This window comes from Gallus gallus, chromosome 10, assembly GCF_016699485.2.
Source record: "Gallus gallus isolate bGalGal1 chromosome 10, bGalGal1.mat.broiler.GRCg7b, whole genome shotgun sequence".
Lineage (NCBI taxonomy): Eukaryota > Metazoa > Chordata > Aves > Galliformes > Phasianidae > Gallus > Gallus gallus.
In genome coordinates this window covers 11,069,275-11,086,162 of record NC_052541.1, presented here as the reverse complement: position 1 = coordinate 11,086,162, position 16,888 = coordinate 11,069,275, and the positions used below count along the sequence as shown (strand labels likewise).

The 16,888-nt window shown below is 44.6% G+C and overlaps 1 protein-coding gene and 1 non-coding gene across 12 annotated transcripts in view; both read right to left on the bottom strand.

Moving 5' to 3' along the window:
* The window catches only part of PDE8A (phosphodiesterase 8A), a 141,503-nt gene that overhangs the window by 896 nt on the left and 123,719 nt on the right, over positions 1 to 16,888 (bottom strand). For 6 of the 11 annotated variants that reach the window (XM_046899148.1, XM_040706766.1, XM_046899151.1 and 3 more), the window contains exons 19-27: positions 16,127 to 16,259; positions 10,768 to 10,932; positions 9,520 to 9,649; positions 6,907 to 8,777; positions 6,229 to 6,344; positions 4,820 to 5,818; positions 2,320 to 2,574; positions 1,739 to 1,949; positions 57 to 338 (exon numbers count right to left, since the gene is read on the bottom strand). In XM_046899148.1, the coding sequence (XP_046755104.1) occupies positions 8,668 to 8,777; positions 9,520 to 9,649; positions 10,768 to 10,932; positions 16,127 to 16,259 (538 nt within the window). In that variant the 3' untranslated portion in view covers positions 57 to 338; positions 1,739 to 1,949; positions 2,320 to 2,574; ... (1 more) ...; positions 6,229 to 6,344; positions 6,907 to 8,667. Of the gene's footprint in view, positions 1 to 56; positions 339 to 1,738; positions 1,950 to 2,315; positions 2,575 to 4,819; positions 5,819 to 6,228; positions 6,345 to 6,906; positions 8,778 to 9,519; positions 9,650 to 10,767; positions 10,933 to 16,126; positions 16,260 to 16,888 lie in introns of all 11 variants that reach the window. The other 5 variants (XM_046899145.1, XM_040706767.1, XM_046899147.1 and 2 more) reach the window with 5 other exon arrangements.
* Positions 2,065 to 2,126, bottom strand: SCARNA15 (small Cajal body-specific RNA 15). Its single transcript, NR_035355.1, has one exon. It is a non-coding gene; the product is annotated as a small Cajal body-specific RNA 15 (primary transcript).

The window sequence follows — 16,888 nt, the reverse complement described above, 5'->3', positions numbered from 1 at the left end:
GGCCCCACGACATCACTCTCCACCCACAGCTTTCATCTCAAGTGCTTAAACTGTACCTGTATTCCGGCTCCAGGATGAGCTGTTCATCTCTGATGTTACATTAACCCAGTCCCTGGGACTCCACAACTATCTCACAGGTGTGCTGCAAGGACTGATTTGCTGAGCCAGATATGAGGTACTTGCACACTGTGCAACTGAGACTCTAAAGGTACCAAACAGCTCTGCCATTATGTTGCTGGCTCAACAAACCCGCAGATCACAGGAGCAGCCAGCTTATCAGACCCAGTGGTCATCACCAGGGATGGCATATGACACTGCTAAGGCAGCAACAGAACTACCTGAAAAAAGAACAAATAAACAATCATCAGCTGCCAGGCTAGAAAAAAAAATAGGAAATAAGTTTGCATGTTTCTGTTTAATAAAAGCTTCCCATGCCAGCTGTAACCCAAGCATTTACTCTCTTAGGAACGTCAACCTTGTCACTTAAATATTTACACAGCAAAGAAAAAGGCGTGCACAATTCTTTAAAACAGCTGTTACTGTAAATTATATACATTATATACATCCTTTACAAGGAGGCCACCATTTCCATTCCAGGGTCTACTGATCAGATCAGTAAGGCACCCAAGCTGCAATTACAGAATCACAGAATATCTTGAGTTGGAAGAGGTCCGCAAGGATCATCGAGTCCAACTCCTGGCTCCACGCAGGAGCGTTCAAAATTGAAGCCCCACACCTGGGAGCGCTGTCCAAACACTTCTTGAACTCCAGCAGCTTGATGAACTCCAGCCACAACCACTGCCCTGGAGAGCCTATCTACAGAAACTCTGGCTCACTGCTGAGCTAGACCACATGAAACAACAAAGGTCCGTTAAGAACGAGTTGCCCTTGTCTGTGACAATTAGTTATGTGCTGCAAGACATGCTTCTCCTGGTACTTGTTGGCACTTTTCTTTCTGTTCCTTTGCTTACGTGTATTTGCTGGCAGAGAAAAAAAATTCATCTTCAGTGAAACATGGGGGTTTATGCCTGAAGCTGTGGCACTGGCTGCTCAAATGCCACAGGCTGCCCCAACCTGCAGCACTGGTCTGTGCATCCCTGCAGAGGCTGCAGCAGCAGCAGGAACAGCCAAAGGACGGGACAGCCTCAACCACAGCTCACCCAGCAGCTAACTGGGGACTTCGCCAGGGCTACCTACAGACTCCTAGGTTGACAAGTTATACTCAGTCCCTTTTACCAGGGACAAAAAGACGAGAAGGCAATGCTGAGCTAGCCTTATGTACCTAGCAAGAATCCTATTTGGCTTGTGGCGTCTCTGTACAGAACAGAGAACAAAACAGAAAAAACATCCATTAAAACCACAGTGCTGGCTGAAAAGGAGACAGAATCAGGATGTGAAACTCTGCTGCAAGCTGCCAGCATCTCCTGAAAGCACAGAGCTGGCTGGAGTCATTCTCCTCAGAGCTACGAGGTTATTTCTGCCTCAGCCAGAGGGCAGTCAATAGCCCGGTTCTGCTACCGAGTTGATTTGTTTTCTGGACTGCTTTTAGGCACTTCTGGGATTCTCTCGAGGCCCCCTGTTGTCTCACATCATGCAGTAACACATAAGCAGGACAGACAGGGCAACCCAGGCACTGCAGCACAACAGGGACTTAAATCCAGTCAGGAGTCTCAGCCTCACGCTGAAAGCAACAGCGTTTCCTCCCCCGTGAAGAGGAACATCTAAGAACCAGAGCTACCTTTGCACCCAGAGACACGAAACGCTTCGGAGCACTGCTCCCGCTGCCCTGGGTTCAGCACGCCGGCACACACGGCCGCCACTGGAGGGCATGACGCCGACGGGCACGGCCGCCCGCAGGATCGCACCAGCCGAGCAGGGCTGACCTCGCGGAGCTGCCCAGCGGGGTACCGCGCCGCTCCTGCGCGTCCGCCGTCCCTCCTCCGTCCGCCCTGCAGCCAGGAACAAAGGGACAAACGCACATCATCACGGGACGCAGCGGCTCTGAGCGGTCCGTTCCGACCACCCCCGCCAGCTCGTCCCCTCTGCTCACCACGAGAGCCCTGTAGGTGGAGGAAGCAGGCCCTGCCCTTACCTCGCGGGCAGGCCTTGTTCTTCCACCATTTCCTTTTGGAGGATAGTATCAGCGGGGTGGGCATGAAGGCACCGACTCCACTTTCTTAGTCCTCCGGGACAACACCGGGAGAAGCGCTGGGACACCCTGGGGCTGGCCGTTCTCTCCCCGGGCCCAGCCACAGGGCTCGGGAGGCGGCTCCCTGTCCCGCTCCCTCGTGCTCAACCCCACCTGCAGCACTCACTCACGTTTTCCAGCAGCAAGCAGCGCTGTTCGCGAGCCGCGCCGCCATGACACACCGCGCCACGCGCCCGCCCTGCAGCGCCGCCATTTCCTGAGGGCTCCACGGCGCTTCCGGGCGCGAAATGAGCGTGGCGTCATTGCCCGGCCCGGGGCGCATGCGTGATGGCGGGCGGGGCCGGGCCGGGCCGGGCGCTGATGACGTTCGGGCGGAGGGGAGCTGTAGATATCGGCGTACGCTGAAGTTTCCCCTGTGATGCTGACTGGAAATGAAAGGAAACCGCCTTTTTTCAGCCCGGCTTCTAGAAACGCTACGGCAAAAGCAACACAAATGCCACCTTATGGATACACACTGAGCCAGACCAAACTGTGTTGCTGATGTTCACTTAACAAACGTTGTTGGGGATGTGCTGTGCTGTGGTTCAGAGAGTCCATTTATTTCAAACAGCTTAGTTTAAAACAAGGCTTTTTGTGTTCTTTCTTTTTTGGTTCCTGATGTGACGGAGAGGAGAAAACTTGTCTTTCTGACCTGGTCTTGTCAGCGTTTTGTCACGGCAGGGCAGCACATTTGCACAAAGTCTGCCAGAGTGGATTTTCGGGGCTGCTCAGCCAGCGTTAGGGCTTGGCTGCAGGGCAAGAGGAGTTTCACATTGCTGTGATGATGTCCTGAAAACCATCTATTTGTGCGATTGGATGCCCGCTTCACAACCACCCCCAAAAGCTGTGTCTGATGTGACAGGTGCCGTTCCCTGCCCAGGCCCTGGCTCTGTACAGGCTGGGCACCTCGCCTGTCTCTTAGCACTTACACTGATGCTGTATCACTGTGGCCTTACTTACGGGAAGCTGTGTCTGAAATAGTTGGCACCACCCACCGCTGGGGACGGGACTCTGGGTGCGTGGTGGTGGCACTGTGCTCACCCTGAGCCTCACGGAATTCAGAGCAAAGGCTGAGGGATGGGTTTCTGCCTTCCCAGGAGCTCTGACCTGCAGCTCAGTAAAGCATCAGTGGCAAACCATTATGAAATCATCTGCTCTTCAATTTCCTCCTCTTTTCTGAAAAATAGGTACAGTTCAAGCTCAGGCCCTCACAGCAGCCTGGCAGCTCCCAGCTCTAGGCCAGGAAAAAGGAAAAAAAAAATCTATTTTATTGCGTTCCTGGTGGAAAAGCAATACTCCTTGCATGTTCTACACTGCAGACACCAATGGAATCTTGTCAAGCTTATTCCATTTCATCTTCAGGCTGAAGACCAAGCAGTGACACCCCCACCCCTCCTCTGAAGAGCTGCAAGATCACCAGAATAACGTTCTGCTTGGTTACGAGCTGTGCTGCACACTGAACTTGGTGCTCAGCATCCTCAGGGCAAGCTCAGAGCTAATGGAATGAGAGCGAGGGAAGGACTGACATCAGAGACTACTTTGCAATATTAAAGACAGACAGGACCAACTTCTCATTTGAATGATTGCACACTGGCTCATTTCCTCCTTCCACCCGAAGCCCAGGCAATTGTCTTCCTCACTTCTTTCTAAGACTGAACATTGCTGTGCTATTCCTCAACCTCAAGGGAAGTGTATGTGATTAAAGGATGAAGTAACTTCTGTTAATTACCACGGTCTGAACTAAGATTAGTTTTAGCTCCAGCAATGACTCTTGCCACTCGAGGGGGGGAGCAAGCAACCCAAGAAAGGAGTGATTCAGACTATAACAAGTGTCCATGGCCGCTTGCATTTGCTAGCAGAACCCCACAGGCAGAGGTGCCTGTGAGCACTCCTGAACTTCAGTTTGCATGTGGAAGAACAATATAAAAGACCTTGCATACATGTACACCCCGCAGGCAGCAGCAACGCACTGCTCACAGTCTGCTTCACATAACTATGCTTGCTTTCTCCTGGCTGTGGATACCAGCAGAAGGCTTTCAGCCATTATGGGGTGTTTTTCCAGGCTCACTTTAACTTCAATCAGAAAGAAAAGAATACTTTATTGTTCTGAAAAGGAAAAAATGGAATACAGGAAGATGAGAATCCTTTCCCTGGCCCAAGAAACACTGTTAGACCAGAGGCTGGCTTGAAGGTCCAGGAGCTGAAAGGCATTTAGAAGCCTCAAGCCCATTTTGCTTAGTGGCTCTGAATCCCCTGGCCTTTTAAATTCAGTTGCCTTGTTTGTTATGGAGGATTCTAATACACAGCCATGCATGGTTAGCAAAGTAAAATTCGCTGAGGTTTGTTTGGGACGTGTGGGAAAATGAAAACACAAGACACTGCCCTAGTAATGTTCAAAGCAGGCAGCGAGAGAAAGCATTCAGAACCCCTTTGCCTACAGAGCCGTTGTTTCAGCAGAACAAAGACATATGTGAAACACCTGGATGTCCCCTTCGTTCTGAACCAGCAGTACAGGCTGCACAGGGATAGGGCAGTAATTTAAAAGCTTGTTTCCTGCATCCAAACACCACGTCAGGATGAAATGCAATTCATCCCACTCTCATTTAACAAACACCCCAGGGACCACTGTACCTTGGAGGCATGATGTCACACATCAACGGAGATGATTTATTTTGAAGCTTGCGAATAGCTCCGAGACTTCACTTCAGAGTGCTCCACTCAGTCATGACTCAAACCCTCCTCGTCTCACAGAAGGACACAACTGGCTACACTTTCCTTGTGCTGTTTCTGAGCATCCTGTGAGGGTTTAGTAGATATTTAATGTTATTATCCTTTCTCCTCTTTTATGTAGGAATGGCTTTGTCACTGCTTCAACACCTTCGTGTTCATGACACATTTTCTTAAATGTCATATCAGTGATGTCTCTACTGAGACATGGCTACTGAGAAACGCACTGCAACAAAAACTATGACATTCATTCAATTTTGGGAGTTTTTTTACTTATATATAGTCATTGGGAAAACTGCAGTATGAAAGCCAGATTCAGACTTGTGACAAGGTGGCTGTGTGCAATACCTGTCTGGTTTCTCCTACTGGAGGAAGTAGTTATTAACCAGGAATTTTATACCTGCCTCTTGAAGGGACCAAGATACTCATAGCTAAACAACAAACTTTTTTCTTTTTTACCAGATCAGAATAGTTCCAGGCTCACCTGAAAGCTAGTGAACCTGATACCCAGGTTTAGCGGCAGATTGAAAACATGCAGCATGAAAAAAGGCTAATAACTCTGAATGGCCCATTTAATGCTGAATTGCTGAACCTTATTCCATTTGAAAATGCACTGTTAGATTAAAACCCCAGCGGTGAATAAGAGAACTCCCCATCATCTCGGCTATGCTGGAATTTACTCTTGTATTAGCATTAAAGCAAGAATAAACGAAAAGTGTAGATGCTGTCGAAGACTGCCGGCCTGCTTGAAATGGGGAATAATTCTAGACGTACTCTTCCAGTTTTCTCCAGTGTTCTCCCTTCAACAGTGAAAAACCATCACTACATCAGCAAACCCATGGTTTCTGTCCCAAGCAGAGCTCCATCACTGGGTGCCAGACTGGAAAAGCAAACGGGATGTATCTGTAGAGGGAAGATCAGTGGGAAGCCAGCTTGGGTGAGAATCAGGCAAGCTGGTTTCAAACTTTCTTTAATTACATTTTTTTCCTGGCAACAGCAAAATTCAGATGGACAACAGAATGAACAGAGCTGCACTCAGTGGCTGCAAATTACTGTTTTACATTAAGTGAAATTATTATACACCAGTATGGGCGTAAATCTAGCTGATACAGAGGGCTGATGAGCATGGCTCTACACTCCAAGTAATGGCATTAAAGATGCAGTGTGAAGTTCAGGGAATTAATTATGTTGATCACTTCTTTTCAATGATGATTCAGCAGGCATTTTTTAGGGTAGATTAAATTAACTGCTTTCACCGTTCATTAATACAACCCAGAACATTAAAAACTATGCGTATGAAGAAATATTTTTACTTCTTTCCTGTAGACATTCTCTGGACCCACATGCAGTTGCTGTTCCTCTCCTATCCGCTTTGTAGCTTTCCCCTGATGAAGCCTGAGTAGCCTTTCCTTGAAGTAGGCAGAGGAGCCTGCATGCAGTGGAAAAGAATAACACCAGGTAGCAAATGACAGCCAGTTATGATAGGTACCTGTATATGGAAACAGACTGTGATGCTGCCAGGAAAACACCGCAGCTGGCAGCCAACTCTCCCTCTCCTTTCATGTTCCCTTTGAGAGAGAATATTTTGCTTGTTTGTTTGTAAGTCCTCAATGGAAATTGGTCTGCTCTTTCAGTAATGATTATCAGCCATTCGGAAGATCAACATCTTAACTATAATCACTGAGATATTGCTAAGGTCTGGGTGCTTCTAAACAGAATCTGAGCCCCAGTGGGCTTGACAATATACAAGCACTGATGAACTAAGGGGAATTACAAAAGGGAATCCTCTATCTCCCAGCACCTAACCCAGACTCCAAGCAGAAGGGGAGAACACGTGAGCAGGGTGAGGGCAGCACTGAAGAAAGGCACGATGCAAACACAGACAGCAGTGAGGTACAGATGGTGGCAGCCCATGAATGTAATCAGCTTGGAGATGAAGGACAAACACAGAAACAGGTAACAACAGGAAAGGTCGCCTGCTCCTTTATTACCTGCTTTAGAGCTCCAACTGCTGCAGTCCCTGAACCGCTCCATCATCCACCACCTCCTCAGCTTGTGTTTCCTGAAGAATGGTTCAAAATGCCTCTTCTCTAATGTCAGTTCGTTGCCTCTGAATTGACAGTAGTCAGTGATTCCTTCAGCGCAGTACAGCCCAGCGCGGCTTCCAGCTGCGGGGTGTTGTCTCAGCGCACACGAGGCTTGGATGGGCTTGCCAAGGGCAGGCCGCAGAGGGACTCACCAGCCACATTACCACCTCTCAGCACCCTAACAACAGTCCAAACTTCTCCCCTCCCCAGTCAGCAGTTATTTTCAAAGGAATTCCATGTTTCCATTAGCCTGCAAACTACGGAGTACATATACAATCCAAATGAAGTGGGTCAGACCTTGACACTCCTTAAAATATACATTTTATTGTTTTCTGGTGTTTGCTATGAAGGTTTTATTCAAATTGTGAAGGTACACAGCCTTTACAAACTTGTTGAATTAAACGCTTTTGTTGGTGGCTTTATTTTCTGTTTCTTTCATGGCAGAGGAAAAGACATAGGCTATAAAACGTTGAAATTTCTTAGATGTGTAGTATCACTTCTTCATATATGCTGTGGAATGCTTTGTAGAAATACTATATAAAATAAGGCAGACTTTGACAGGGAATTCAGTCATAAAATTTCAAGGGAGAAAACAAAAAGTTCCAACACGTTATTATTATCTTTTGTAGCCAAGGGAAGATCAGGTGGTCGTCACTGGTTTATGGGAGAACTACTGTGGTTCTGGTGCTCAGTATACATTTCTTGTTTATTCTACTATTCTCAAGTGAGACCTTTGCAATAGAACTTAATTTTAATTAACATAAATCAGACAATATTTAAACATACACATCTATCCTTACAGTGCAATAAAAATGTATCATTGTATAGTATTTTGTATTTGCATTATGAAAATAAAAGGTCTGTACATCAATTAAATGTATATTAATGAGTATGAATCATGTAAATTTGTAATGCATCTAAAGTTGGCTTTGGCTTTTAAGTATTTATAAATTCATAGAAAATATTGAACATCTAACAAAATAAATAAAACATATCATTTTAATCATAGATGCTAACGATCAACCTCAAAAATTCTTGTGTTATTTTTTACATATGCTACTAAATTTCTTAAAGAGAACTCACTTTCAGTAGTGCTCAGAAGTGAATGATTGCACCTTCTGTGATGTGAAAAAATAGAGTACATCTATTTTTCATAGATCAAAAATTCCTTCATGGAGAGTTGCATTTAAATGTCTGATTGTTCTATGTAACTGTCCTAAGTGCTTATAAAAAGCATGTAGCTTTCTCACAAGAGCTGTGAGTCACTATTAATAGGTATTTCTTCTTCACTTGCAGAGTTGAGGATTAAGCAAAATCTTCTAGTGAATGTCCAGTTTCGTATGGATTCTTCAAGGTCTTCCAGCTTCGCACACTGGTAAGAAGATAGCGCAAAACATGTTCACTAAGAAACCCTCTTCAGTACGAGTACTGCAGCAATCCAGTGTAATTCCACTTGACAGGCTTATTTCGTTGGAGTCCACACATGGTAGTTTGTGGAAGTCAGCTGCTGACCTCATGTTCTCTTGAATTTGAAAGTTCCCCAAGCGCATGGGCTATCCTTACTGTAATACTGAAGAGACCGAAACATATCTCAAATCACATGAACAAAAGTGAGCTTGAATAAATATGCATCTGGTTAGTAAATTACACACCATAGTCTAATTGCTATTCTGGTGGTGGTGGTCGGAGGCTCCGCAGCTTCCTTTCATCTAGTCCTTTCCAGTATTTAAAGTTATTATCCAGATGCTGCATCAAATTTGGCAGGTCTGCAAATGCTAGGGGAGAAAGGGCAGAGTGTATTTAGTTTGCAGGATTGGAATAGTCACATGATGCTGTCTGCTTAAATATCACTTAAATGTCCAGGCAACTGTGTTAAGTAGGAAAGCTTAAATCTGTCACACTGCTACTTGAAATGTTTCTGGCTTTATAGCTCTCATCACTCATGGACCTTCCCAAGCTACTGAGAGCAGTTTTGAGAGTCTATTTAATACTGATATTGCAAGCAAAGGGACGCCATTTTCCAGGAGGGGCATAACTAATTATGCTTGTAATTATCCTACTTCATCAAATCTCAGTCACATGTCATGATCTAGCATTCAGGAGAGTCACATTTCTGACCACTTCTACCACAGAGGCAGCGCTTGGAAGGAAATAGTTGCTCCCCCAGGCATTTTCCAGACTGTGGAAATTTGTCTTGAAGAGTAACTGATATTAACATGGATGAAATGGTTATGCCCAAAGTGCTCTCAGAGAGAAAGTGTTCTGTCCTCCATTTGCAGAGAAGCAAGTTTGAAACTAAGAGAGTTAAACACTGCCTGAAACTGATATATTAAAGAGAAGCCACGAGAATGGCTTGTAGCAGGATAAAAATACTTCCAAGCAATAATGAAGTTATTAAATTTACTTGAACTACAAGAATCTTCTCTTGTCTCCCATTTTCTTTAGGAGCCACAAGAAAGCAATTCTATATCACAATAGCTTCAAATGTTTACAAAAGATGTGTGGAATTTTGCTTACCATCCCAAGCATCAAACATATCAGTGATGAAGTAATCGATGAATGATATTTGGGACTTGGGGATGCTGCAAGTATTTCTGTCAAAAACTGGCATCACAACAGGTAAACCTTGCCTCTTTTCTTCATCAGTCTGCAAAGAAGACTCTTGTGATTATTCTGTAACATTCCATTAATGGCTTCTTTGAGCCGCAGATTGTTTGGCACTGACTAGAACGTGCAACTGTTAAATAAACAGAGAAACCTGAACAATCTCAAGAAGCAGCACCTTCTTGGGCAGGTTTCAGCCACACCACTGAACAATGCCTTCCAGTGTTTCCCACAGAGTGACAAATTCCCTTCTGCATTTAACACACAGAGCTGGCCCCCAGTAACTGTGTGTTACTGTTTTAAGTTGTGACTGATTTGGATCTAGAACATGTATCCGTTGACAGCCTCTAAAGGAAGCAGCATTCTGTACCCGTCAGAGATGACAAACTATCTTCTTCTTCCTCTTTTTCCCCTTCAGGTACCAAAGCCCAACTTCAGTATTTGGTCTATCATCTGTAATAATGCCTGCCCCTTGTCCCTATCTCCCCAATACCTTTCTTCAGCATGGTTCACTAAGGTCTTAGAGCAATTTTTTGGGCTGAGTGCTGCTCCCACGCTAACACTAGAATCTGATGATGCTGTTCTCCAGACACAGCCAGCACACAGTAGGCAGAAGGCACCCTTCCTCTGCCTTTTGCGATGGGAACATGACAGGCAAAACAAAAATAACCTCAAGTCACAAACTGGAGAACTTGAAAGCTTAAGTTTTTCATAACTGCACTGTAGATGTCAGCTTTCTTCTGTCTGAAGGTACCTAGTCTGGTATTGGCACAAGTTATCACAGAATCATAGAATCATCAAGGTTGGAAAGGATGTCCAAGATCGTCCAGCCTAACTGTCCACCTACTACCAATACAACCCCACTAAACCCTATCCCTTAGTACCACATCTAAACATTTCTTTTCCTCTCATTTTTGAGAGCGTTCTTATCAACAGTCATATCCCTTTCAAAACCATTGTCTTGTCATGTTTGACCTCCTTGCCCACTGTTTGACACTGAACATCCCATCATTTCAAAAAAAAAAAAAAAGAAAAGGGTATTTTAAAAGGGTGCCTAATGCTCCCTTAAGTGTTCTGGGACATTGGTCAAACATGCACACTTATCTTCTCTCTTAAAGAGCTGCTCACCTGGAATTTCAGCAGCACTTTTAGCTGTCTTACCTGTGCAAAGTACTCCTCAGAGATACGTCCAGCCCACTCTATACATTGCTCTATAGGTCTGCACGGGTTGGAAATGTCTGCACACTTTATCAACATGCGTTTGATGAGGATGCGGTTTTCAGGAGACGTGAGAACATTTTTGATTGAATCCCCATCACCATTATTCTGTAACATTTGAGAATTAAAAGCAATCCATTAGCAAAAGCTCTGCATACCTACTCAAAATCTTTGTGCCTTGGGTATGTTTTCAGCAGATCCTATAAGGATCAGTGCCATTACTGACTACCATATATGATGTCCAGCTGAATTCATAGGGGGATTATGAACATCAGCCGCAGCTCCGAACTAGCACTGAACTCATTTCTGGATTCATTCACTGTCTTTGTGACAGAACTCTTGAGCATCTTTAGGCGAGTCACCTAATCCCTCTACGCCTTGTCTGCCTCCTTAAATGTGTGGTGAGGAGCCATTAATCACTGCACACATAGTGATGAGCACTATGTAGGCAGAAAATGTAATTCTCTGCTGAAACGCGAGGATTAATGGACTTGCACATTAATAGTGGAATAGCTGGTTTAACAAAAAAAAAGGACTGACCTGACATGCACGGTCATCCTCTGCATGCAAACCTCATCACCATGAGCATCAATCATACTGACAGCACTGCTGCCTTAGGAGAGTCAGATCCCATGCTGCCTCCAGGCATACTCCTGCTCTGCCTTCCACCAGGGCCATGGGAACCCACCAGTCTCCAACCTGACTGGGATTTGTGCTTTCTGAGAGTTTGTCGGTGTTACCATACTAAAAACATACTTCTGTACAGCCTCATCTTTCCTTTGCAAGTCTAGGAAAGGTTTCAGCCCACACACAGCTTATTTTCGGTTCCCAGGCTGCATATACAAGCGCAGCAACAGTCCTCTATATTTGGAGCCAGCATACAGCTAATACGAGCAAAGGCTCCTATGATCCAGATTAGAAGCTATTCTCTGCGGATCTCTTATGAAGTGAGTTTTGAAAGACAGATGCTCAGGATTAAAATACCTTTGAAAAAATCACGTATAAGCACCCCATAATTACTTGACTCTTCAAGGATGGGTAGAGTGCAGAAATTGACCACAAGGTCTCTTGTCTTCTACTCAAAAGAAAAACTCTGTGAAGCAAGGAATTTACTAGGCTTGCCTAGCACCTAACAAGGTCTAAATTCAGTAAAGGAGTAACAGAAACAAGTGTAATGATGATAAGAGAACAGTAAGCCACCAAGCAGTACTTGGTACAAAAAGGGAGGTACGAGTCAGCTTCTAGAAAGCAGCAGAAACATTCTGATCTTTTAATAGGATATATTTTTCAGAAGGAAGTTCTGGGGAACAAAGTCCTTCCTAAAGAAAGTAAATCACAATTAATAATATAAACAGTATTATTTGGTAGGTACTGGTTCAGAAACATCAGCTCCACAGCTCCTACCAAAATTAGATCCTCAGAGTTCTTGTTTTCCCTCATTTGCAGATATGCAGAAGAGGAAATACTGAGGAAACAAAGTGAGTTGCGTAGATCTTCAAATGCACAAAAACATGATGTAAGAAAGTCAATGTAAAGTGATAGAAGCTCCAGAAACACAAGTTCCATGTGAAAACGAAGCACTGAAAACAATCAGAGATCGTTCAGCTAAGGACAGTAGATAATATCCTCCTAGGTGAGCCACCAGGAATGCAGAAAGGATGTTTGCCTCTGTGATCTGTTCAAACCAAGGGCACAGCTCTGCTTGCTGGTTGCGGATGTCTTGGGAATAAAATGTGCTAACTGTGCTTAGTCCCAGCATCCTGCTCAGAGTGCAGAGGCGTCTCTCCATGTCAGATGTTGGCTTCCTGTCATAGGCTTAGGTGACATCATGAAGGGAAATGGGAGGATAAAGGATGCTGGAGCTGGAAAGGATTTTTTTTCAATTTATGAAACAAAAGAAGAAAGGAAACAAACAGAGCAGCTTCTCAGCATGGCTCTTTGAACAAATATGTACAAAAATAATAAATAAAAAAATAAGTGGAACCGTCCCATTTGGAATACATGGTTGGCAGCTCAGCCTGCAAACATTACACTGAGTCACAACCATGACTGGAAACAGGGCCAGGAAACACACACTGCTGCTACAACCAGATATACGACCAGACTTGAAAAGGGATCTGTCAGTGTTGTTCTGCTGGTAACAAGCACAGCAAATGATTGGTTTCACCCACTCGCACATTATAGACCTTTTAATAGGAACCTGCTGAACTGAGAAACTCCCAGCTGAAAGAAGGAAAACATTTTGCTTCTCCATTTCTCTAAAAATCATATTGCCTTTTTCTTCCCACTCTTAGGCAGGATTTGCTATGCATTGCCAATACCTCGTGGGGCAGATTATTTCCCTACAGCCCTTGGGGCTCACGGGCAGAATTAAACTTCGATTTCTACATGCTGCTGTCCTTACTTTTACTGTCTGTACAGGCTGAGCAGCAGCAGCTACCCAGCTCTCTGTAACAGGCAGGAGGATGGACCCATGCAAAGAGCATGGAGCAGCCATCCAGAGCCACCCCTCTGTAACAGTCGACAAGAGAGACCCATCCATCTCTGGATGGATGCTGCAGCCCACTTCTTGGGGCCGCCTCACTTGCTCGTAATCTACTAAGAATTACTCTCTCTTGTTTTTTATCATGTTTGTTACAATGAAGGAACTGAGCAGAGAAGCATTTACCCTCCTAATCTCCCACTCATTTTGCTGGCCTTACATTTCCATCAGAATATCCCAAAACAAAAACAAAACGTTTATGAGGCCCTCCAATACATGTATTAGCATGCTAGTTCTGAAAATTGTCTTACAAATAAATAAATAAATAAATAATCAGGTTCTGTGGAAAATCCCATGAATTAATAGGTATGTATGTTTAAAAAAACCCATCTACAATGAAACAGCTTGATCGCCTACAGCTCCAGCTGTTGGATAGCCGGTGGGCTGATGCTCCACATTAAAAAATTTTACTTAATACCGTTCACAACTGCCAACTGAAATTGGTTGGTTGAAGTTTCCCCACCAGGTGTCCGCCTCAGGCAAAGATTTATTTTTTTCTGAAAACTGCAGTTTAAAATGATTTGGTGGCTTCTGAATATGAGGGTAGGGGAGTTTATCAGCTCTCTGCGCTGATGCTAAACTTGCTGTTTCTTTCTTTTCTAAATACCCTCACATCTTTATGAGTGAGGGCCTGGAACTGAGTTGGAGGGATGGTTCTGGGGTAAGCCAGTCACCATCTCTGCGAAAAGCTGCTGGACATGTCACTAATATCAGGGGAAAAAATGTGGTTTGTGTAGATTCTATAGGAACTCCTGGAGCCTGGGACCAAGGAGGACTCTCGCTGCAACTGTAGTTCTTGGCTGTGCTGGAGCAGAAACTGTCCAGGTTCAGATTTTATAACTAAGAACAGGGAGCCGGCCTCTCCACTACCTGCAGTAAACAAAACCTGCAGAAAAACAGCAGCAGGGAAGAAGAGGTTGTTACCTGATCTGAATGCATTAGTAGAGAAGAAAATGAGTAGAGAGGCACAGAAATGCTGGGAACTCTGAGAGACTGGACTAGCAAGCCAACACCATTGGAAGAGGGAAGGAAGGCTGAAAAAGGAGGGATTTGTTGAGCGAGGAAACTAGTGCTGGGAAATGGAGAAGAAAGAGAGGCAGAGCTAGTGAGAAGCCAAGGGGCAGAATGGTGGGTGAGAAGTGAAAATGGCGTGACAAACCAGTGGGCAGCAAAGGGATTCTGACATGAGAGAAGAGTGTCAGTGAAGAACAGAATCTGATGAAATAATTACGGCCTGACTGCATTGTAACATGCACATAAATGAAGCCATTAGGTCAAAGAGATGGTGGTAGTTTTGTCATTTAGTAACTTCTGACAACAGGTTTACAATCTAAGCATGTATTTCACCATCCTTCCTTATATCTGTAATAGGTAGGAGACCAACTGTGATAACAAAGGCTTAGCTGTTAAAGGATGGTTCTAAGGACAAACATACACACAGGCTTGTTCTGGTCTTCTCTAGGTTCTGGTAGCAGTGAATGGGCACTTGTAACAAAGTGTAGGTATTTCCTGGGCAATGAACTTTGTAGTTACACGAGGTCCAGTGCAGCACCCACAGAAATCAACAATACTTGTCTGAGACTTTAAGCCACATTCTGCAACGTGGAGCTATCTGGGAAAAATACTTCATAGCCACAGAATTAACAGCCTTTCTCCTAGTTTAAGTCGATAAAACCAGTATCCTACTGCAACTCTGGCTCCACATTCACAGAGTTCTCATTAGCATCACCAAGTGCCAAGAACAAAGCTAATTCTAGCTTATTCTCTTATGGGCAAGGGTACTCTCCTCCAGATAAGCTCCAGCCTGCTTCCAATGGGTGAGGAACAAGGTCTGCCTCTCTCCCACCTTCTGATAACAAAAAGACTGCCCTACCCTCCCTATACACAATAGTCATAAATGTGGCTTTCTAGAAAAACATGGTAAGAAAACACAGAAAACCATTACAGCTCCTACAGGACATTGCCACTGTTGCAAACTTTATTATAACTATTCTGAAAATCTTCTCTTTGCAAAAACCACTCCAACAAAATTATATGCTACTCTTACTGGCAACAAAACTGCTGGTTGAAGCTGTTATTGAAACTGGTGTGGTTTTTTAGAATGAGTTCCTAACAGGCAATTTCACTGTGTCCATGGGGTTCCAGATGGCTATTGATTATGTCTATATGATATATAATGCCACTATCATCTATTTTAAAGATTAAAAAAGAAAGTAGGCAGAAAACCCATGGATGCTGCCAGGCAGCACTGAAAGCTTAGGGCCCTCATTTCCACAGAGTGTGCCATATGGCAGTCAATATACCTGCCCTTACTCTGCACCACCAGCATTCCTGTTGTGAGTGAGGGAGTAATTCAGTTTCTGTTCTGAGGCAAATCTCGGCACCTTTGCAGAAATGGCCAACAAGAACACCAAGTCTTTCTGCTAGCACTCTCTCTATAGGAGTGACTGGGTTCATCAAAATGGCTTTTTTAACTGAGAATTATAGAGGCCCTGCCAGTCCCAAGCACATGGCTGGTTCTCATAAAACATCCTAGTGTTGCAGTATTAATAAGAACCAAGTGAGTCCCACTTATCTTCAAAGCTGGGCAATGATGATGTAAAAAGGGCATTCGAAGCCAGAGGCAAAAGACACATTTCTTATCTCTCTTTCTCCACGTTTCTCATGAACTTTCTCAGAACACCACATGGAGATTTCCTACTGCCAAGGGTTCCCAGTCCCTGCCTATTCATTTTAAGGAGGATTTGCATTGTTGCTTACCCCATTTTCTTCTAGCGCTGCCAAGGGTTTATTAATGCTGTTGACAAACTTGTTGACATGCTCAAAGTGCTTTGTCATTTCTGTTGCTAGGACCATGTCAATAATGGCTTGGCGAAGGGTTCGATACTCATTCCTGTTTAAAGAAGGAAACAATTAAGAATGCTGGCTGGTTCACAAAGGGCTGCTTGCTAAAACAAGTCTGTGTTAAAGACCGCTTGTGTTGCTGAGAGGTGCCAGGGGAAGAAAGAATAGACAGAAAGGCTTGGGTAGCTGCACCTATGCTGGATGAAATATCTGGTGTTCAGAGACATATATGCTAGAGGCATGACTGGGTCTCTGGGAGAAACAGTTGCGAGAGCTGGGAAGAAGCAGAGGCACCAGCTACTCCGGAGGGCTGCCAGGACGTGCCACACCAATGTGCTCCCAAGGCTTTTAGCGCAGATACTCAGCCAGGGCTCAAGCTTCAGCCAAGCTTTCAGCAATACTTTTCCGCTGTATCTTGAAGGGGCCAAGGCAGTGGTCACAGCCTTCACCCTAAACATCTTTCCTGGGCTGGAAGAAGAACAGCAAGGTCCTTCACCATCCTCCCCATTGCAACAAAGCATTTAATGTTTTAGCAGTATTCCCCAACTCTTTCCAGCAGTGTTGTACCCAGCAAACATATACCCACTCAGCCATTGCTTCTCTTCTGTGCTACAGTAATACAAAATGATTCTCCTTTAGTTGCCAGCATCAGGATTTCTACTTTAAGTTCCTTAGATG